General features: G+C 37.1%; 1 protein-coding gene across 1 annotated transcript; it reads left to right on the top strand.

Moving 5' to 3' along the window:
* The first annotated feature begins 7,877 nt into the window (after window positions 1–7,877).
* LOC139149618 (transmembrane protein 160-like) lies at window positions 7,878–19,928 on the top strand. Its single transcript, XM_070721455.1, has 4 exons — window positions 7,878–8,327; window positions 10,933–10,957; window positions 15,365–15,466; window positions 17,776–19,928. The coding sequence occupies exons 1-4, from the start codon at window positions 7,908–7,910 to the stop codon at window positions 18,036–18,038; spliced, it is 810 nt and encodes a 269-aa protein (XP_070577556.1). The 5' UTR covers window positions 7,878–7,907; the 3' UTR covers window positions 18,039–19,928.
* The last annotated feature ends 4,319 nt before the right edge of the window (window positions 19,929–24,247 follow it).

Here is a 24,247-nt window from a genome sequence, read left to right on the forward strand (position 1 = left end):
TCAGTCTGGTCGAGTGTCGTCTGACATCACCCCAGACGGTCGTTATCGAAGTAGTGTCTGGTATTTGCAATTACGGGTGGGGATTGGAAATGACAATGCGACGCTCGCTGTCATTTTGACAGCGGAGAGGGCAATTAGTGGTTTCCGTACTCCAACACTAAAATGTCTTTTCGAGATTATCATCTTGATATAAATTACGAAGTATAAGGTTCGTCGTCGGCACTTCTGACAACATGGAGATAAAATCTCATATAATAACATCCTCATGAACATATAACCACGGTCCCTCTTTATATATATATATATATATATATATATATATATATATATATATATATATATATATATATATATATATATAAGTATACAGATGTCCTCGTGGGAAATAACAGTGCTCAATGCAAAAGCAGAGCGTTATAAATAAATAAACAGATTACTTCAAGTACAAAGTCGCAATAATCAGATAGAGGATTGCGAGATGCATGAAACTTAAGTAATAGATTTCATAACTTTGTACTTGAAGTAATCTGTTATATATATATATATATATATATATATATATATATATATATATATATATATATATATATATATATATATATATATATATATATATATATATATATATATATATATATATATATATATATATATATATATATATATATAGGCGTTTATCTCCGACTTGTAGACTACCCCTCACTGCATTTTGCTCTTTTCTTATAAATGTAAGGATGCGAAGCATTTTTCACCAAGTATACGGCCACTGAAACAGTTGTTTGTACGTATGGTACCACTGTTTGACAACTTGATCATGGGGGGGGGGGGGGCAAAGGCAAAGACTGCATACAAATAAAACGTGCATCCCAAGTCCAGGAATATTGGGCATGGCATGGTTTTAAAAACAAAAGCTGTTGTCTCCTGGTTCGGATGTATCTGTAGATCAAGGAAAACTCCACTGTTAAACCATAACAATTATCGGGCTCCGTCCAAGCTTTCTTTGCCACGCAGCATTCCTGGCCCCTCGAGCTATTTTCTTTCAATGTTATCCATATACTTAATTGCCTTCCCCTCAAATGAAACGATTGTCGGGAAACTGCGTTTTATGCAAAATTTTCCATTCTGCGGCCGTCATACATTGAAAATTACTTCAAAATGTGTTGACTACCCTCAACACATGCATCTGGTACTGAAATGTCCCGGGCAACTAGTACTACCACGCTGTGCTACATGAGTAGCGCTTATACTGAAGAAATACCTTATCGTCTTTGCAAAGAAAAATCAAACCTCGACGATTTTTGAATTATTCTTATCTCATGGTCAAAGTGATTATCAAAGAAATTGTCTCCTGAATTTTAAATATTTATAAGCGCTATCATCGTTCGGTAATTCAGGGAAAGGAGAGTGTGTGTCTTTGAAGGGAACAACTTTTCATCAAATTTTTATCTTGCCCTGTAGGAGCTACTTTGCTTTAGTGGGGGGGGGGGAGCGAACTTGAAGACAGTATGTCGTGGTGATGTTCAACAAGACGTCCATCATTCATATATGGGTTGTATTGCAAACGCTACCGTAGCAAAATAAATTGTGCTGTTCCGATAACATGGTTTTCAAAAATAGGGTAAGTAGGTCGGCAGGAATTTTTTTTCCAAAATATTTTTATTGTTAAATATGCATTTTTCAGGGGTTCAGGGCAGTCAAACACTGGCCACAACATTTCCAGAAAAATGTATCGTACATATAAAAGGAAAAAAAATCATAAAATACATCCTTGTTCAAGAAAAAATCAGATGCCAAGTAACGAACGCGTGATTTTACAGGTTTTTCGTTTCTTTGTTTATACTTCCGTGTTTACGTAGCTCTAAAAAGTTTAGGGTCGGTAGGTAAAAAATAGGGTAGGTCGGGTTATCGGAACAGCACGTTTTTTCTATTCGGCCTAATAGAAAAATTAGCATTGACTATTGAAAGTCATGTGTAAACGTTGGAAAATCATTTTCACTTCTGTGACGAGATAAGTCATAAGGCAAATACAATCACTTTTTTGTGTGTCCGAAACAAGTATTACTATTTACAATGACGATACTTGGGAATGACCTCCACGATTTGATATCCAGACGTACCTACATTTTACTTTGAGCCTGAGCAAAAGGTTTTGTGCAGTCTGTCTGTCAGCTAATACATACCAGCCAAGTCAAGTGTATGCAATAGGGGCTAGGATCGTGGAACAATCACTGCAAGGCGACAATTAACCGTTGACAAGCAACGCTTGTTAAAACATCAGCACTGTCAGGTTAGGCTTTCGCGCATCCATTTTGACACAAGAATGTGCCACTGGCACCGACCCCAGAAATCGGACAAGTGACGATGGCCCTCACTTTTATTTCCATTCCGAACAGCGCCAAATTGAACGATAACAAGACGACAGACAGTGTCTGTTCTGTGTTTTTTGTCGAAATACGGCTCTTCATTTAGATTCACGTGCCCGCTCTTAAGCCATTCTAGCACCGCGACTTAGTCATCTACCTCTCCCGGAGCAAATTAAATCGTATTTCCATGAGCTGTAAGTCGACCTTTAGAATTTACAAACGCCTTATCTGTGTGAGACTTTTTACGACTATTTCTTTCCGTCTAGCCAAGAATTCATTCCGCTTTCGACACGGTTTAAATACAACTATAGCTACCTCAATTTACCCCGAGAGAAAATTGGAACGAAGCTTAGATGAGACAACATACAATTGCTTGGACGCAAGTTGTTTTGATAAAACGTGACCATGGCAACGTCCAACACATAAAAAGATATCAATTGCCTGGCCCTCTATTACATGTATCGAAAGGTATTTCATTCGACGCCTATGTATATACATGTATGCTATGTATGTACGTATATATATATATATATATATATATATATATATATACATACCACATCACTTTGCCTTTTCAGTGTAAATCATAACACCTGTCGATAGCTATAGATTTCCTGTTCATCATATTGCAGGTCAAAGTGTGAGATGCAAATTCTTTACATTTTGTGTTATGGCTGATCCCTTCATCCTTCATCGATATGTTTCTCCAAACCCTCAAAACGCCGTCCGTCGATGTGTAAAAACTCCTCGGATTTAAGTTGCAAGGTCGAAGCCGATTGGTGGATCCTCTCTTGCATTGTGACTCGATGCTATGGTAGTCTTTTCAAATATCGGAGCGCGGGAGCCAATCAGATGCATACTCTCAACATCGGCATTTACAGTATTAGCCCCAGTCCCCCGGTACTTACATGATTTTCATGAAACTCGCTAAGGGCTACAAAGAGTGCAAATACGGCGATGTCTGCCGGCCATCTTCAGGTCTTCTAAAACCGTGCGTTCGGTATGCGTAATGATAACACCCCAGGCTCAACAGGTAGGTACACTGCACTGATTGCTTCAAGCTGAACACACGTAAGCCTATAACTCTTTGGTAAAGATCTGCCTACTTCTCACTATTCAAACGAAGACATGATTTTTCATCTTAAGAATAAATGAAACTTTAAAATTTGGTTCGATTTCATTGCCCGGCGGGCGATTTGTCATATATTTTATCGGTATAAATTGTAGTATCGTGTGATAAGCCTCTGCCAGGAAATATCGTTTTTCGGTCATCATTTCGATATTCATCATTCACATGAGAAATCAGACGGGTAGAGAACGTGTTTCACTAGTAACAGATTATGTTAATGAGAAAAAGGAATATTTCTCAATGACAATTTACCACAACTGGCAATGAACTTGCCCTGGCACCTCAAGCAATTTTACATCGCCATATCGAACGCAGTCAGTGTGTCGGCAGCGTTCACCTACCATCAGCATTACTGTAAGTATAAGACGAACGATATTTGTAATGTCGTGTCACTTAAGTCTTGAATTCACTGACAGATCATAAATGACGTTTTTCAAGTATTTTGTCAATTTGGTTTTGGAAAAATAAACAGTCACTCGGTAGCACACAACCAAATAAATAGATAACTAAATATGTATGTATGTATGTATGTATGTATGTATGTATGTATATATATATATATGTATGTATGTATGTATGTATGTATGTATGTATGTATGTATGTATGTATGTATGTATGTATGTATGTATGTATGTATGTGTGTATGTATGTGTATATATATATATATATATATATATATATATATATATATATATATATATATATATATATATATATATATATGACTGTATGAATATATATATACATATGTATACACAGCCAAAGAAGCGTACAGACATTACATATCTATGTACTTCATGAATGTATCATGTATAATAGCAGACGTATCTTACGGGACTAACTTCCAGAGTATGATCTTCCTATCTTCGCGTAGTCCTGAAGAGTAGGCCATTGGCAACTCGGAGTGCGATAACCAACGGCTAAGTAGGCTGAGGTAGGAGAAAATGGTCAGTGTTATTGCAAGCGTGTCATGGAATGGCAAAAAGTTCACGTAAACGACAACTCTGTCTTTTTGCTCAGCCAGATCGTTATGTCAGAAGGCTTGACTTTCGTAAAGTGAGTACCCACCATGTTTTTATTTTTTACATCAACTTCACATTTTACCTGTGGTAGCTAATGTACATATATCAAGACTGCAAAGTGACATGTAGCCATCATTCTTCAAAACGTGTGTTCATCACTTTGAGAGTGATATCGACACAGGCTTTGCGACGGATTTAGAGCTACGATGTCAATTAGGGAACGAACCATTTTATGTGTGGGGGAACAGGGTAATGTCACGTCGGTCTAATTATGGACTCCCTGTTTGCTCATCTTCTGTCAATGCTTCATCCGGGCATTTTTCATTTTACTTGACCTTCCTCCTGAAACTTGACAACTGAAGTTGCGACTCAGGAAAACGATAGGAGTGCGGAAATTAAAAACATATAAATCCATAGTATATTTTTTTCGCAAAAACAGTGATACAACCGAACACATCATATAAACGTCGCATTACAAGCTGGAAGTCGAAGCAGTCGAAGACTCTAAATCGTTGACCTGAAGTAAAACAAATTTTGAGAATGAATATTGGCCTGATATAACCTTGCGCTGTCCTTTCCTAGCATATGTACGTATGCGTCGTGCTATTATGACAAGTTCCGACAAGACTGAAAATTACTGGGCCTGCGCCAAACTGTAGTACAATGCAACATTATCTCTTGTATTTATTCATCATGCATGAAAGACTCCCCAGAGAAACATTGATTTGTACCATGAGGAGATGTATTGGCCTGCGTTCTTTAGGTTTTCCCAAGTTCATCTCGGTTTTGTGGAATTATATGGTACGTATTCTCCGTTGAACTTCACGGATAGGTTTGGAATCCAACTGATAAAACAAAATTATATTCATGAACAGTTTCCATCATGATTTTATCCATCAACCTTTCAAAATTCCGGTGTGTTTGAGTTGTACTGTTTGAATTTATCAGCAGAACCACACTGCGCATAAACTAGACCAGTCAATCTTTTTATGGTTTCCTAACATGGTTTTCCTAGAGTTCAGATCAGGCCGCACACTATCTCCCTGTACATGAACTTAAAGCTTCTAGCTGTTAGCTATAAGTCATGGCGTAGTTTCCATTATTCTTGTTCTGATCATGAACTTCACTTTCCTGTTCTCCTCCAAAGATGATTTCCGAATGCCTGGTTTCCAACTTGTCACGCAACATTTATACATGTTATATCCAACGTTACTTTTGACAACTGAATTTCAATTCGGACTTGTCTACCATTCATTTGTATTGCTTAACATTAGAAAGGCGAATCTTTACATTTAGCATATTTCAGAAATAAAGGAGACAATATGCCCGTTTTTAGGGACAAAATTTATGAAAATTTTATCAAAGCTTACAGAGCAGTGCATTTAGACACGAGCTTGTACATGATTTTCTGCATCTTTATCGTGGGAATACGGGATCAAGCGCATAGATGGACTGTCTGTTTATGTCGAGGGTTTGCATTGCAACAGATGTCTGAGCAACTTGCCAAATGTCATACTGTTTTCGTTATTTGGGGTGGGGCGGTGTTGTTCTAGACTGTCAATAATGCTTTGAACATGTAGACGATCATGAAAGATTCAATTCAGCTGGCCAGCAAAACCCTTGAGCGTGCGTCCACAATGGACAAATGCAAGTTACCTTAATGGATGAATCTCGTAATATTGAATCACGATAGTCTCTAGGCTGTAACAATACACATTCTTCGGTGAAAACAGGATTGTACTCGGTTGACGAATGCTCCATTTGGCTTTTGATATTGCGGAATGCATGGTAAGGCAAACTTTCCTAACAAGCGAAAAATTCGTTCAGTCCATAATCATTGTATAAGAGGGTTCATCGACGACACCTAACTTTTAACAAGTATATATTACGACTTTATGTTCTGAATACCGCACTACTTCAGGCTGCCTAAAATGAAAAAAGATAGCAAAACGATGACTATTTTTCAGCAAAACCCCTGAAAGATGTGCACTGGTTCAACATGATGCACACGGATGTTACTGTTCATAGTGGCTGTAAAATCTAGAGTGTTTAGCTCTTCGTCCATAATGTTCAGAATGATGTTATTTGGGCAAAACGGGTATTTCTATTCCAAATCAGTCATCCTAAGTGTTATACGGATCCTTCTGGCGCTGTTCACAGATTGGTTCAAGAGGGCGTGGAGGGGCGGCCAGGACATCTGCTTGTATCCTGACTTGTCCGTAAGTTTTTTCAAGCCTTTTCCCACTTCGGGTTGATTTTCCTTCGGTCAGGGATGTCAGTGAACGTAGATGAGAAAATCAGAAGAAATTTCCTTTGCAGTTGGCACGGGATTCTTTCAATTTTGCTGAAACAATGAAAGGAATTTGAATGACCCCTAGAAGTTCGTCGGGCGCACGGTGACGAATCCTCGGGGCATTTTGAGGCAGTTTTGTTTTGCATCGGACCTTACACCGACTAGCCTTGTGATGAAAGGTCTGTGTGTTACAGGTGAAACGCTGAGAATGGTGCGCACGGCGCGAAGTCCCCGTCATAGGTCGTGCATTGTATTAACGCCTACTGACGATGAACGTTGTAATGTCAGAGGTTAAAAGTGTCATTTTGCTGCAGGTCAATCCCAGAGTTCCACAGAGACCAATGCAAGCAACAGAATTCCATTTGTAAAGTTACATCACCCAGGCTCTGGGTCTGTTCCTGAATTGAGATGAAAAACCCGGATGCAAGCTGTTTATTACTATAAACCGAACTTTAAGTGATATCTCTGCATATTTTTGTAGAAGAGCCTAGGGGAAACCTGTCTAAAATGATACGAAAGAATAGGCAACGTTACCGTTTTTGAATTAAAAAAGATATACAAAGAACAACGAGTTTTCATTTGATTATTCATTTAGAATAACGATGTGCGAAGTAATAATTAATACCTGGTCTACGCTTATTTCTCTCAACTATAGAACTACTATAGTATAGGTTTCTTTATTCAGCTTTATCTCAGAGCAAGTTGATTAACTAAACACAAATTTTAAAGGAGAACGAAGGATTTAAATCACATTTTATAAACAAGAAACAAAGGATTGAGGACTGCCGCTTGAACTGGTACGACTTTTGTCTCATCGGAGGCCCTACGCGGTTCAACTTGAATTGAGCTCAAACGGGACCACTCTCAACGCAGTACGAAGAGCTATTACCTGCAAGCGTAAAATATATCGCGAAATTGTCAAATATACATCGATTCAACCCCAGGCGCAATCACAAAATGGGCATGGTAGAAATCTCATGGGACGCATTGAGAAGAGCTAGAGGAAGGGAGCTGATGACGTATGGTCGACCTACTTCTTTAGACCAAAAGTATGTGCGCATGCGCAAATGCATCCAATCAACGTAACCAAAACACAGACATGGCTGCCTCCACTTGCATCTGCAGAACTCTGTTGACGTCCGGGCGACGCTCTTCATGGAAAGCCTTTGAACGTTCGCTTGTATCTCTGCAGACACTTCAGTATCCCAGACATATTCACAGTAGTCGCCAAATACGTACTTCTTCGATCAAGGTCGGGAAATTGACACAACCGTTTGAATGGGCAAAGTTGCAAGGTACCCCACCAAGTCGATCGACGTGGACATGGTCAACGTGTACACGTACGTTGATATCCAAAACTGCTCCGGAGACATCGCCTGTCCCCTGGGATCCCAAGGTTTTCGCGAGGCACTCCTATTCCAGCAGCTCAAAATCTCTTGGAGGCAGCAAACGTGACAGTGACAAAGCCCTTCCAACTCAGGATGCAGCGGCGCAGGATGGAGAGCTGAGAACTCGTTGGGTTAGTGTCACACCCCAAAATATCATAATTCATAATACTATATTGTAGAACGGGCTTGATATTGTATTTGTAGGACTGTTGGGATCTAGTGTAGTGCTGGTAATTTAAGAAATAATGTAACTCGAATATCCTAGATTAACTACAAGAGGTGAAAAAGTGCCATTTTATTCTGTATCATTCCTACCACTTATTGAGTGCAAATCAAACACTCCACTGTCTTTAGAATGGCACTTTTATCCAGTGCACTATATGGGGACTCTTCATGAAGATTATTTACATGAAGATATTGTCGGAGGAGAGTTATACGATTGCAGGCATTCGAATTCTAAGAGAAGACTTTAACGTGTTTTTGCCCTTGGAAACTCAATGGAAATTGTTGCGTTTAACTTTACGGCTTTCAGGGCGTGGCGGCTTTTGTAATGTTTTATACCGATGTAAATTAACATATGTATACTGCCTGTGCCGGGCCCATTTTTCCCCTTCAAACTGATTTCAAGTTCAACAAGATAGCGCTGCAATAGTATTTTCTTTATGTGATCATGTAAGAATTTTTGTCGTAGGAATCATATTTTATCACCAAATACCTTTAAAATGTTGAACCATCGGTAACAACATCCAAATAACTTTTGCGATCATGAATGTTTGTTGCAGAAGAGTAATCTAAAGATAACAAAAGGATAATTTGAAATTTGAAGGGAAAAAAGCTGTAGTTTTCAAAAGTACTGACAGACATGTTTTTAGATTATTGTCTTTAGTCTTTAGAAAATGAAAACTTACAAAAATGAATTTACCATTTTCACAAAAATAATGTGATATTCTCTCATGCTTAACGTTCTGTGGTAGCTTAAAAATATCAAGGCTACAAATGGAAGGTCTGTTTGTCATCACCATTCAAATTCAGAACTATACTGAACAATTTACCATGTGTTCTACCTGGATGCGGCTTGTTCATCGTCCTGTAGTTATTTAATATCATTGTTAATGACCAGTAAAATATATATCAGGGGTAAAATATCATTAAAAGTAACGCCCCTCCCCCAATCAATAAACAGTAAAGAAAGAAGCAAGTAAGAAAGAAAGAAAGAAAAAGCAAACAAAGCATGTGGAGGAATACGTTGACATACATGCACCATACACAAATGGTAAAATTTGACACTTTAAACTACCACCAAATTACTGTAAGGAAGTTAAGAACAAAATCTGATGAGGTTTTTTATGACCTTTACATTTCCTGAAAAATGTGTAACTTCATTTTCATTGTAGCATATACCTTAGTATTGATAGATGTGTTCAGCAACATTCTGAGCAAGCACAGTAAAACTAAATGTCATGCATTCATTATAACATTCTTTGTATTAAATGTTATCAATGGATTAAATTTTGATTACTAGTAATTATTAAGTGGTATAGCATTGAAATGGAAATAAAGAATGTTTAAAGTATTACAAGACAACACATTAAAAATTTTTTTAAAATGTTAAGTATTACAGCATAAAAGAAACAAAAACATGAATATTTCTATTTATATGAAAAGAAATGTGTACACTGTCAGAACCATATCGTATCATGTACCTAACCAAATACCAGCATAAATATCAAAGTTCACCTCCATTCGGGAATTAGCTTATGATCTGTCATTAGCCATTGCTCTTAATTCAAATTAAACATGCACACCACCCCAACCAGGCGTCTAAAGTTTGAGGATAGCTGGTGTAATGTTTATTCAAATTCTTTCCGTAACATTATTTGCAAGAATTATAATAACTCTTCACAACCTAGCTGTTGCTGATCAGACAGTTTTGCATATTCTGATGTCATCATAGCATTGTTGGAAATCAGTGAGTAACAAGTGTTTGTGCTTTCAGGTTTTGATCATAACTTTAGCAGTCAGTGCACAGACAGACATTTTGAAAGGTCACAGAAATGGAAAGACTTAGAAATTCTGTTCCACCAATAAAAATAAGTTCCTCCTGTGTGTAATCAGCAGTTTTTGCAGGTTGTCACTTTTATCCATTTTCTTAACTTCACATAGGTTTGCTTCTGTGATTCTGTTTCCGTTTTTGGCTCAGTTTTGGAATTTCATTCAATTCATATTGAACTTTAATCATGCTAGGCTGTGGTGAAAACAAATACATTGAACTTTGATATGCTGTATTCAACTTTATTATCTCTCAAAAATTGGGGAACCATTTTCATTGGCAGCATGCTGCAATAAAAAATGGCAGGTGACTTTGTCAACCCTCATCCTGCCAAGTTCATAGGTTACCACCAGGTCAAGTTGGTTAAAACCAGAGAGGCATAAGTTACATGCCCCACACGTTGTATTTTCACGAAGATTTTAAGAGCATTTGAAGGCCCTGAAAACAGATACTGTAAACATGATTTTAATTTACTGAACCTGCTATGACATACCATGCCAAGCAGGTGAAAATTTCACAGTACAGGATTAGTAACTGCTTTTAACTGACTTGGTAGATGGGGAAGTGTTAGCCTGACAGGGAAAGGGATGACATATGCAAATTAAAAGATGACATATATATAATTAACATTGATTTCCACATCATAATGTGAAGTAATAATCCCAAAATATTGCTTTTAATTTCAGAACCTCAGAAGTGGACATGAAAATTGTGAGTACCGATGGCAGTCTTTAAAGTACAGTAATAGATTTGTAAAGTTCGCATACCACTTATCCTAAATTTTATATCATTCACTGTACACCATTGACAAATCTAGGCATCTACAAATACTCTAGAAATATTGAAATGCCATCAATGTGTGAACAAAGCACACAAGTACAGTCCAACACAGAATAAGGCATTTCTGTTAATTCCTGCTCTCAATCATCATTGATTATGATTGGCTAAGCGTAGACATACATATCTTTGCACTTCACATAAACCAACCAATAAGGAACTTCTTTACATGTATTTCCTGACCAGATTCTCTATTTGCACCCGCTTGCTTCACCAGAGTAAGCTAGCGATTTTATCACATTCTGATACATGAGATGAGATGCTCATCTATTATGTTTATTTCTTCACATCATGGTGAAATATTTGCCTGTGAATGTAATTTTTCGATATATGATATTTTGTTCAAAAGTTTTCAAATGGCTGGCAGATCATTGATGATAGGGAGACAGGGATGAATTAACGGAGGATATATACAACATCACCCTCCATGGATGAAAAAATGAAACATTTTGGATGGAAATATATGTATAGCTAAAATTAGCAAACGGGTCAGTCAGTTTCGTCATCAGTTTGGCCAACCATATTTTAATCCTACTTTTTCGTGACATTAGGCTCCGATCGCTTATGAATAAGCAACATTTTAATTTTTGAATGAGCACTAGTTTTTGGTATATTAAAGAGGCAGTAGCTTTTGAACTTTTGATGATTTTCTTTTGTCACTAGGTTTGTCTTTAATGTCAACCACAGCTTCTTGTTCTACTCCCAAAAGTATGTCGAGATACACAGTATTCAGCATGTCGACTCAGTCTGTACATGTGTAGACTGCATTGCTACGGTTGACGAGTGAATTCTGGTCTGGACTAGAATTCAATTATAAACAACAACAGTGCACTTTATATGTGTAGATGCTGTGTTGACAAGCTAAATAGTGGGTGCTTCAACCTGTTTGGGGATATAGAATAAAAAATGTGATTGACCTACAAACAAAAACAGTCAAAAAACCTTCAAAAGTTACAGCTACTGTCCCTTTCATATTAAATGATGCACGGTATTTGCACAGCATGGCATAACCTAGCTGAGTGTACTAATCACAGTCTTCGTCACTTATTGTTACGCTATTGAATAGAAATCACAAGCCAAATGGTCCGTGGTTAAACATTGCATATTTTACATGTATTGAAAGTAGTGGGGAATAATCAAATTTGTCAAAACAAATTTCAGCTGTAGATTGTGAAGACGAGATCAATGAGATAATGTAATGCTATTTGTTGTGATTAGAATTCAGGTTTCAGATAGTGAAACTTTACTCTTTTTTCTTCATTTGAATGATTTTGTCATTACATTTTACAACAATGTTAGGGTCATATTTGTCTTATATTTCAAGCAGTCATTACTTTGATACCAAAACCTATAACCATCGTTATCTGTAGTATGCAATCATTCCTACAAAGAACGGTGCAGGCCGCAGATTTGCATCTAAACATGAACACAGGTACTCCCTATTGTAGAACTCCGTCTTTCCCAATAAAATTTATAAAAAAAATCAATACTAAATGGACATACCCATGGAGAAACAGTCTCAACAAGGTTTAGTTCCTTTAAAAGAGTATATAAACTGAGAAAAAGTGGTGTCATGATTTCTGCCCAGAAATCGTACGCACAAATTTTAGATATAGCAGTAACCAATTTTACAATCCTGAATCAAGGCCTCTGTCTATGTCTTGCAAGTGTACCTGGATTTATGCGTGCATGGCCCCTGGCAAGTTTCCCTCAACAAAGCCCAAACTCAAATAAAAGATACAGCAATGTCAAAAAAAAGTCACCGGTAATGAATGAGCCGACTCCTCCATGCTGGGTTTCCGCCGTCCCTGTCAGCCGTATCATACCCATCACCGTCTTTTTCCCGAAAAAGTGTTTATCTTAGGCAGTGGTATTTATTTAGGGTGACAAGTATCTTACGATCCCTAATAAGATTACAACTGATTGATGTCGCAATGACACGGGGTAAAAAAACACACACGCTGTCAGTTTTCCGTGCAAGTAGCTCCCTCTAGTGACAGAGATTGTAATCAAATGACTGATGATAGCATGCGATGGGTGTATGTGACTTGCATACAGTTTTGGTGTTATGGTAGTTTTCAAAAAAACTGAAGACGCAGTGGTTACTTTTTGCCAACAGAGATACTTGCATATAAAATTGGCGCCTGCTCTTACTCCCTCCACCTCAAACCATCTTTGTATAATAATCATGTTTTTTAAAATCACAAAATATTCAGATGACAAATTTTTAAGAGTTTAATTTTCCCAGTCTTCTTTTACTTAATGATATTTCGTAAATTTAACGTTATAAGATGACCTAGCTGTTCAGCTAAATCTGGTATTCACTACTTGAACGTAAAGCCATTGTTGTTTTTGCATTTTGTTTTATTCAGAAAATCATAATATTAAATTTCTGCCATTTCAATATATATGACAAGCCGAGTGCTCAGTTGACGGTTTGTAAATTCATGAACTTGTTATCGATGCGATATGCCAGGACTGTGACTCCAGTTTCCAAATGTCGTAACTGGTTTACAATGGTAGATTGCATGTGTTGTGAATGCTGAAAAGCAAACGAGGGCATTTCATTGGTTTAAATGGATGTGTGATGTCATCGTTGCGTGATACCCATGAAAATACGCGGACAGGTATCATAAGCGAACATATCATTTTAGGAACAGACCAATCGGCAAAAACGCAAGCATACGATATCAGCATACGTCAAACAAGCTGCTCCAACCTTGTAATTTTGCAGACTTAAAAATTAGTCCATATATTACACTCAATGCTTCCAAAATGCCTCGCCGGAAGAGGCTGGTCTTTCAAAGCTCCATACAAAGGGAATTGAGGTGGTTTTTACCGAATAAAAAGCAACCAGAAACAAATACCCACAAACAATCAGCATCTTCCTGAACAGGCAAAAGTGAAGTCATCTTACTGTCTGCTATTTAAACAAACCAAATACAATTACAAGAAATCGAAGATGAAGCAGAGATTGCCGCTAAATGGTTCCACTTATCTGATGAAAGCGCCCCGAGTCATCTCTGCCAACATAGATTATGACAGAGACAGTTATGTAGGGCAGTGCAAAGACAGTCAAAGTATAAATGAGGGGGGGGGGTTTGTTGCAATTGGGAAAGGTTTGGGGTTGGGAAAGTACGTATTGTGATACTGTAATGTCGAATGCCTGTGTATAGAAATGTCGAATGCCTGCAAAATTTTGGTTCTCCAGGCCCAATCTCTGCACATTGACAATTTCATCATATCTGTAATTCTTTCTGTGATCAAACCCTTATCAAAGTACTTGATAGTACCTAAAGATATAAAATCCACGTGCAGGAGACATATTTTTATTGATGGCTCAAAACAAGGCACGCAATCAAACATGGTTATTTTGTTTCTGTAGGTAAATGTCTACATCTGTTTACTTCCTAAGATTGTCATCTTGAAAATAAATATTTTCAGTTGTTGGAGGATAAGACTTTTCCAGGCGATGATATCATGCTTTCCAGTGTTATAATTCAAATATCTATAGTTCAATTGATCATGGATGTTATTTCAATCATTTTCGTACAATATTTCCTGCATACAAGATGACTTAAATCGTAAAGTTAATGTTCATGCATCAGATTGAAAAGTTTTTAGCATTTGCACAAAGGTGCCCCAAGGAAACGTTAAACCATACTCTCTCATGATCAAGAATAAAATCAGTGTCACTGAATAAGTTTTGGATCAGAGAAACAAAATTACCCGAAGATTTACTGATTTTATTCAAAATAGCTGCTGTACCCTGTGCTAACTCTTAGACGAGGAAAAAAAATTAAATATTTGGTTGTCAAACAAAACCAAGAAAATGAATACTTTATTTTTACACTGCAGGCTTCTAAAGGAGCCTGTACAAGCAGGAGAACAGGAAAGTAAAAATTTGAGTGTCAGAAAAATTGAGGCGCATTTTGTTTTGAATGCTGGAAAGTTAATAGAATATCACTGAAATCACTGAATTACTGGTACATGTTCTTAACAAAACATTTACTGACAGATCACAAACCTCTTTCTCATCGGTCCTGACCCTCATGCACTTCTTCCATCCAAATTTTTGATACACTGCTAACCGTAATTAAAAATGGACGGCTCTAAACCATATCTAAGCAGTGAACGGGTAGGAAGGCATCACTCAACCTGAAAAATTACACATTTACACATTTTAGTCACAGAATTCGACCTCCATGAGGATGGATGGCTTCCAAAAGGTTTTCATTTACTCCAATCTGTAATGACTTTTTCCCCGTATATCTGTTTCAGTGTACCTGTCCTGGCAGAGAAATGCCCTGATTTCTACAGTGGGCGCTGTGAGCATCTACTCCCAGGCTGAACACATCCCTCTAGGCAAAGAAGCTGCAGTGGGTAGGTCGCCATCTCTCAATCTGCTCTCTTATCAGTTAAGGGCAAGTGTACGTTTACTGCAACAAAACAGTGAACAGGAATTTTTGAAGAAAATGAAACTTGCATGATTTCTGTCATTTCAGCTGAATATCAAGAAAAAGAGTTACCAGCGATATTTCAAAAAAGTGCCCAGAGTGTCATTAAGGTGAAGTACTACGAATTACTTCAAAATTAAGTTGTGGTGTAATTTTCTTGAAACTTTACACAAATATTCTTGGAAGTTGTGCAAGTGCAAAAATGAAATAAAAAATGGGGGTCACCGTGCTTGTTTCCATGGAAACGGATGTTAAAATGGCATCGTTAGAAATAAATAAAAATGATATAATTCACTTAAACTAAAGAAAGCAATTATAAAACGCTTAGCAAATGAGTTAATTTTAATAAATACCAAGACTTAAGAACCATATCTACCGAATGTATATAGTTTTGATGATGTTTGTGAAGAAATTTTAACATAAGTATCGATTACAAAATGACGATATCGAAATTACATCACTACATAATTCGAACTTTCTTCCTGTCGCTTTGAATGGTGTCATTTTGACCAAACTTGACGAATAAACTCCTGACATAATATCATTTAGTTTACACTTTTAATAAAAGGGTGTCACCTCGCTACTTTTTACAATATCTCCAGGTGAATGGGTAATTTGCGCCATATAAATGGGAGAGAAATGTTAATTTTTCGCTCATATTGAATAAAAACCAGCTTCCTGGGGGGTCAAAATATGACAAGGTTATAGGTCACATGTATTTCTAAGACACTGGGTCAAAAAATTGGTAAAAGCGCAATTTCAACAGTGACAGGCATTGTTAAATACATGCGCTACAAAATAACCCATTTGCGGCAGGCTGGAGTTAAATCTGCACAGAAACGTTCTAAAGCGTGTGCGCGTCCGAATTCGTCGCCCTTTACCTTAAGCGCCATCTATAATGGTTTCACAGTTGACCTTTTGACCCGCTAAAATGTGGTGAAAAACCAAAGTGGATATTTGTAGACCAAAAGCAGGATAAATAATGAATTAAGTGTTGTGTCATTCTAAACTAAGCAAAGTTAAAGCTTGATTAATTTGCCCTGTGTACATGGGAATTTAGAAACTGTGGAAAAGGCTGTTAACAATCGGCTTGAACCAATGCAATAGATATCAATAGTATTAAATTTCTCGCCTCTCTCCGTGTAGAAATTTAACTGGTACCATTTGCATTGCAATCAGAAAATCTGAAAGATTTTTTCAAAATGGCTGTATTTGAACATAGACAGTAGAGAACCGTTTCTGTAATGTCTATGATTTGAACGACAAGAATCCCATGCGTGAAAAGAAATTACGCCAAGTGTAATTGAAGTGGATTGTGCTTAGCAGGGTACATGAGGCAAAAATCTATACATGAGTGTGTGTATTCAAATGGACTCTATGGACATTTCTGCTATGCTACTTTGTCACTTTAAATTTAATACTGCCAATGTCCTTTCTGAAAAATGATATATGTGAGAGACATCTCTGCCTGCGGATCTTAAAAAATTGTCTGTCAATACTGCAGTAGAATGACGTCATAGAATAAATCTGTCTTGATGAATACAAAGAGTATTTCTATTGACCTTTAATAATGTCAAGAACTGGATGCTCAAGACAGAAAGAATTTTGCACAAATTATCAGTCATGTAACAAATTGCCCAGAAGGAAGCAACTTAGTTCACAAAATGATTATGGCTGGTCTTAAGGTAGTATGCGCCTCGAAAATGAAAGACTTAATCTTTTGCTCAAACTTTCCTCAAAAAATCTTTCAACCATTCCCTTTCAAAATCAAGAATTAAAATTCGCGGGTCACCGTGCAAATTTTTGTACTAGACAGACAATATTACCCATGATTTACCGATATCTGAAATTCAAAATGGCTGCCGTCCCTGTGTTAACTCCATGGAGAAAAATAAAAGTTTGGATTTTCGAAAAACCATGACTGTAAAAAATCTTTCTTACTCCAAGAGCTTTAAAATGAGCCCCAACAAGTGGTAGATAGAAAAGAATTGTGAAAGTTAGAGAGTGTGAATGTCTGTTCCTAAGGTGCATTCTGTACCTTAATGTTGCAAAAGACTTGGATGTTCAGCAAGCGAGAGTGTTTCTTGAACATAAAACACGGGTCGCCTTTGAACAATAAAAGCTGATCCTTGTAAACGTCCATGTAGACGTTGACGAAATTTTCAGGCTCAGTTGGCCTTGTTAAATGAGAAATTCTTCACAAACTTTGCATGTGTACTTTCCATTTGTTTGTAGGACTGTTCCTGCTTGGCTTTGCGGGTTACGCCATGGGCATCGTAACCTACATCACGTCGTCCATTGAACTGCGGAAAACCATGAGAATGTCTCGTCCAGCTCTGCTATGGCAATGCACACACCCCATCGCCAGTCTTCTCTTGCTAGCTCTCGTCATCGCCCTCTTCCTCGGTATCATTGCTGTTGAAGATCCACCATCTCAAGAAGCTGTCAAAACAATCAAAGAAGACAATCCAGATGCTTTAAAAACAGTTGAGGCATAGATTAGCTTTTATGTATAGCTTTTTGTACTGTCACAAAAACAGTGAGCTAGGGAGTCTAAAAATTTACAATATTATACATCACTGAGTAGGCAATAGTCATGCAAGGGTCCAATAACACTTGTATCCCCCAAGAACTTGGTTGAAACCTATTTTTTCCAATATCCAGGGTTGGGCCTATTTACACCGCAGTGTTTTTGCTAAGGGCAGTAAGCATGTGAATGTTACAGGGGTTTCCCTTGGTATTTAAATGCCACCAGATCATGTGACAGCAGAGATAGATGTTACCTAGGTTACAAAATCATTTACCAGTGTTCCCTAACCTTAGCAAAAACACTGCACAGGGATGAGGAACAGGAGGGTTGCCATTGCTTTTATACAAATGTGCCTTGTTTTAATGTGTCAATAATCTTCCAGCAATGGAGCAAACGAAAGCTTTTTACGGTATGAGTACATGTACATAATATATTATTCCTTGGTGTCATAAGAATAACAGTGTTTTAAGATATAAAATCATGATGTGTAGAAATTGCTAGTTTCCCTCAGCATGGAAGGCATCATAATCTGAATACGTGCTGTATAGATTCTTCATCTTTGGTTTGTTTTCAAGTTGCTCATCAGTGAACAGTCAGTTTCAGAATGGGTTAAAAGTTTTTAATGAAGTTTAAACACTGACCAGGGTCCAGGGTTGTAGAATGTGATTGGAGGAAGATGGAGTGAACTTTGACATCCTGGGTGCCATCATTTGCTGTCAGACTTTTCAAGCGGGTTTGGTAGGAGATCATAAGCCCATAAGTGTAACAGTAATTCCAAACCATTTTTATCCATTCACATCAGCCTTAGTAAATAATTCCTTTCACAAGGGTGGAACAGAAATATGACACTGTAATGCATAGCCTTGACATGTTTATGTAGGAATGACACTCAGAGCATGACAATGGCACATACCAGAGCATTTCAATGACACGCTTACATAAAGTCTGATGGTGATAGAACAGTGTAATTATAGCATAGCCGTGACAGTGTGATAAAAATGACCCATACTTCACTGCTGAAATAACTCTTTACCCTTTGAGTGCCAGAGTCAATTTTTGTTGCCTTATAAAATATACCTCAGTCAATTTTTTTTTAGATGTCTACCTGGATTTTGATAAAAACTGTAGCAGATAAAATGTAAGGTACATTTGGTCCAAAATTATCCAAATTATTCCAGAAAAATATATAAAAATTGGTAAAACGTTGCACTAAATTTTTGGTGGGAAAAATTACAGCACTCAAAGGGTTAAAGAGAAAACTACAGTGTGAGGAAGAAACTAACGCAGCAATGTCAGCACCCAGCATGTAGTGTACATTTCAGCCGTGACAGAGGCCATGACAGTGAAGCATATAACTAGGGATTTTAGGTCACGTGACGTTTGTGTTGAACGTACGCGTTCGATGCAGGTCTAGTCCGAACTTTCGTGTTAATTCTTAAATAGACCAAATAATCAGAAAAAATGAAACTGTTGTGTTGAAGATTATTATTTTAACTTCATTTTGGGAAATTTTCACTTTTGTACTACGATAAATGGCAAAACAGCACGACTACAAACTCACGCGTACCGGCGATTTTGGCGTCGGATCCATTATGAGCGTTGTGCCGTGACCTCAAATGTCCCGCGAAGGAGATCGAAATAATCGCAATCATACCAATCCATAATCCAATAACACTAGGTCAAAATTTGTAAGACAATAGTTGTAAACATAGACACAAAACAGCACAGAACAGACAGTAAATAGACGGTACAAACAAAGTCAAATTCATGAAAGAAAGATATATGGACCTCTGGCCAAAAGACCAAGAAGTGATGTCAGGTGTTTCGAAAATAGTAAGCGCATCCTGCCCCACTGTGGCACCCGCCATATATCAATCTGTAAGTCAGATAGGTAGTGGTCACTAACTAAGGCCCAATGTCACCGATGCCATCAGTGATCATTTGTCGAAGAGAGATATTGTATTTATCTACCAGCTTGCGATACCTGCCAAAAAGCGTTTGAATGTAGAGACAAGTCTTGCTCTGGTGTAACCTTGATTAACAGTTTGAAAGAGAGATGGCCATGTCTCTCTACAAAATCACCATATGAACTGCATGCTCTTGCATATCGTATAAGCTGGGAAATGTATACCCCATAAGCAGGTGAGAGTGGAATATTACTGATGAGGTGTGGAAAATTAATTATACTAAAGTTGAAATCATCTCTCTTGTCATATAGCCTAGTAGAAAGGTGACCATTGGAGTCAAATTCAAGTAAAATGTCAGATATGAAGCAGAAGAGGCCGTTTCTGTAGTTTCTTTAATCTCCAATTCTGGAGGATAAATCATAGCGAGATATTTACTGAATTCAGAGTTATTCAATGAAATAACATCGTCTATGTATCTAAATGTTAGGTTGAAAGTACGAGCTACAGAGACCTTTTTCTGCTTGATAAGGTTCTGGATAAATTCTGCCTCGTATGAGAACAGAAATAAGTCGGCAAGTAAGGGAGCACAGTTAGTGCCCATGGGAATTCCTATACACTGTTGGAAAATGTGTCCTCCAAATTCAACAAATATGTTGTCAATGAGGAAATCAAGCATACTGATAATGTCTTTCTCGGTATAAAACACTTTAGCATTAGTTGTATTTTAACAAAAATGTAGAATTATACCCTAATACCACATATTGTAACGGCGTGAACCGTTTTTGTAGAAAAATGCTTGGTTGATGATGTTTTTCAAGCGTTCTTTCAATTTATCATGTGGTATTGTGGTATACAATGTGGAAAAATCGAAAGTTTTAATAGATGTTATTTTTGAAACAGATCTTGATTTCAAATTTTCCAAGAGTTCCTTCGAATTTTTTAATATCCACATTTGATTTATACCACTCCGAGAAAAGACAACATCACAGTATGATTGAAGTCCCCGTTTAACAGTACAAAGAACAGAAGTCAGTATCTTCGATAACTCTGTTGTTGAACATTTTGAAGATCCTGCGATAAACCTAGCTTTGTAAGGTGTTTTGTGGAGCTTTGGTATCCAGTATAAGCTAGGCAACTTATTATGGTCATCCTTTGTTGTAATATTAAAATTATCCATGAATGACTTATGGTTTGCCAAAATTTCAGATTTGTTGAACATTGATTGTCTGTAAGTGGAGTTGGTTGAGGTCTTAGTTACACCAAGTTCGTCTATAAGACATTCAAAATAATACTTCTTACAGACAAATACAATGTTATTGGCAGCTTTATCAGCAGGGACGACAACATATTTGTCATGGATATCATTCAAACACTTAACAGCATCAGGATCTTTAAATACAGAATAGGGTCTTCTGCAAACATGTGATCTTAGTCGACCAATACGGCCACGCACTATTTTCCTCACAGATTTGACCCATTCTGACAGTGTGTCCAACTCTACATCCTCCCTTTTAGCCCATTTCCTGGCATAATCTTCAACTGAGTCCATAATGATCTTAAAATTATGGTTCCAGTTGATCCTGCGAGGTTCTCTGAACTTGGGTCCACAAGATAATATCTTACGAAGGTGGTGATGTTCAACCAAGTTCAGATCACCAGTGATGACATGGCCAACTGGAGTATATTTGAAGGGAGATGTAGAGCAGTCACAGGATGCTGGTGTTTGAAGGAATTCATCAATTTTTAAGTGCCGCAATGCCTTATTGTAATTAAATATTTTATTGGAGATTGTCTTGGTGTATTGATATGACAGAATAGGTACAGACTGGTTCTTAAAGTATACAGGTATAGTTGATGTAACCTTTTTGTTGTGAAGTATATTGCTGATATTAATGGCATCAATTCCTTTGTTAGTAAATGGAAGATGTATGAAATGACGATGATCATCAGTCATAGGTTCAGCACGAACAGGCTTGTATAGTCTGTATAGTGCAATGTCAGCAATAATACTAACCAGTCTGTACGGTTGTTTGTTCGGATCTGTCAAAGACAATCCCAATGCATAGACATGCAACCTTCTCAAGTCCTTGATGGAAAGAGCAAATAATGAAGTACGAATCTGATGGAGACCTAAAGGCTTCTGCAATAAAAGAAGCAGTTCATGAAATTTGTCATGGCAATTGGATGTAGCTGATGTATCCAATTTAGGCCGATGGTAACGCCTATGTCCATGACTACGTCTTCTACGGACAGAAGACTCAAATAGGCCCATCACATTCACTTCTGAACAACCAGGACTTGAGAGATTGCCTATTGAACATATACCTCTTTGATAGGCTCTCCGCATGACTTATTCTGATCGCATCACTATTTTTTAGGGTTGGTACGAAAGTAGAGATCATGGGCTTCATTTTGAGGGGGCGAACGTTAAAATCGGCCGAGAAAAACTCAATCTGTGATCAAACCTTGTGTTTCGTTTGTGTTTTTTTGAAAGAAAATCTTGATTTCCTTAAACGTTCGGCCCCAAAATTAATTTTATGATAAATATTAATTGTAATTCTGCAATAATTACGAGTCTGACGATGCGAAAAATGATGCTTAAGGCCCTTTTTAGCGAGTATGGTTTCACCCGAACTTTACATCCGGGCACTCCCAGGAATCACATACAAGTAATCGGCGCTTCGCCGCATGTTCTGTGTCAGGAGGTCTAAGCTGAGTTCCGACGTTCATGATTTTGCAGCTTGATTTGTCTGATTTCTTATCTAACGCAAGGATCTAGAGAAATATACTTTACCCTTTCAAACGTTATCTTGTTCGAAGTAGTTTGACTTCCGGGTGATATTTTTCGATAGACACTGAGAAGTTGTCAAGCCAGCACTGCACTGCAGTGTACAACTGTAGGCATACGCACGTGCACCACACTGTGCCGATACTATACTGAAATTTTAGTTTCGATCTTTAGTTCCCGAGAAGGGGACTATTTTGGTTTTCTCTGAAGAACAAGGCCATAGATCATTAATTTGTTCTTTCCTCATTGATGGTGTCCCTGACTTTGGAAAAGTTGTATTTAAACTGGTTTGTATTTCGGACCGCTGACTTCGACATGTTCGAGGGTCTATGTTATTTCGGGGGCAGCTTAACTTTACATCCAGTTAAATGCAGTTGTTCATTCTATAAATGCGTGTTGCTGTTTTACGGCATTGACAAAGGGTTGAGAACGAAGTTTTTTTTTACTTTTTGGAAAAGTTCTTGTAATTGTTTTAACTTAAAATCTACATTAATCAGACATATTTCATAATCATCTAATAACAGTTGTAATCACACAAAAAAATTTAAAAAAAATTCGAAGTTCAAATTAAAAAAATCTAAAAGAATTTTTTGTTAAATTCAAATCAAGTTCTAAAATGTCACAGGTATCATTTTATTGTTTACAGGTATTGTTGTTTATTTGTTTACCTTGTAAATATAAATCTAAATAACTGTTTTCATATATGCAAAGTAAATATGATGGAATATGATTATCATATTTCTGTTGATGTTCACAATACATAATGCATACAGCGATCAATGTCACAGGTATCATTTGATTTTTACAGGTATTGTTTATTTGTTTACCTTGTAAACAGCATTCTAAATAACCTTTTTCATTTATAAAAAATAAAAACATTGAACATTTCGTCAGCAATATCCATCAAAAATTTCATCAATTTTCAATAAGAAATGCTTGAGTTATTGCAAAAAGCACAAGAAATTGCAATTCTAGTTTTCTCAAACAATGTTCAAAATGGGGTCACCTGGTGGTTATGATAACTACAGGTGTCTACCATGGCATAATTTCTAAATGGGAAGAAGTTTTTTATCAAATTCAACAGGACATATCTCTGCATGTACTGAACCGATTTTCATCAAACAAAATGCAATCAATTGGTCTTGAAGAGAGCTTTCTTTTGATATATAATTTATTATTATTGTAGCTGTCTATCAATTTCATGTAAAATCCCTAATATAACCAAGACTCTCTAATACAGCCATTATAACTGTCACCAATGATATAGCATAGCCAATGACAGGGTTTAATCATATGATTAAAGTATGATTTTATGAAATATGTTTCTCCAAGTCTTTGACTGCGTGTTAAAAGTAAGAAACTAAGATAGAATATTTGGGTTAGATTTCTAGCCAGAGATTGTTGCAATAGAGTGCTCAGAGGCTTGCCAAAACAATGTTGAGGTATTTCAGTCACTGCTTATGATGTGTCTGACAAGTTGTC

This window comes from Ptychodera flava, chromosome 14, assembly GCF_041260155.1.
Source record: "Ptychodera flava strain L36383 chromosome 14, AS_Pfla_20210202, whole genome shotgun sequence".
Classification (NCBI taxonomy): domain Eukaryota; kingdom Metazoa; phylum Hemichordata; class Enteropneusta; family Ptychoderidae; genus Ptychodera; species Ptychodera flava.

Bases quoted from the DNA above. Each gene is read 5' to 3' on its own strand.
- LOC139149618 (XM_070721455.1), top strand. From the start codon at position 7,908: ATGGCTGCCTCCACTTGCATCTGCAGAACTCTGTTGACGTCCGGGCGA. The intron at 10,958-15,364 runs GTGAGTACCGAT...TATCTGTTTCAG, and splicing joins CAGAAGTGGACATGAAAATT to TGTACCTGTCCTGGCAGAGA. The intron at 15,467-17,775 runs GTAGGTCGCCAT...ATTTGTTTGTAG, and splicing joins AGGCAAAGAAGCTGCAGTGG to GACTGTTCCTGCTTGGCTTT.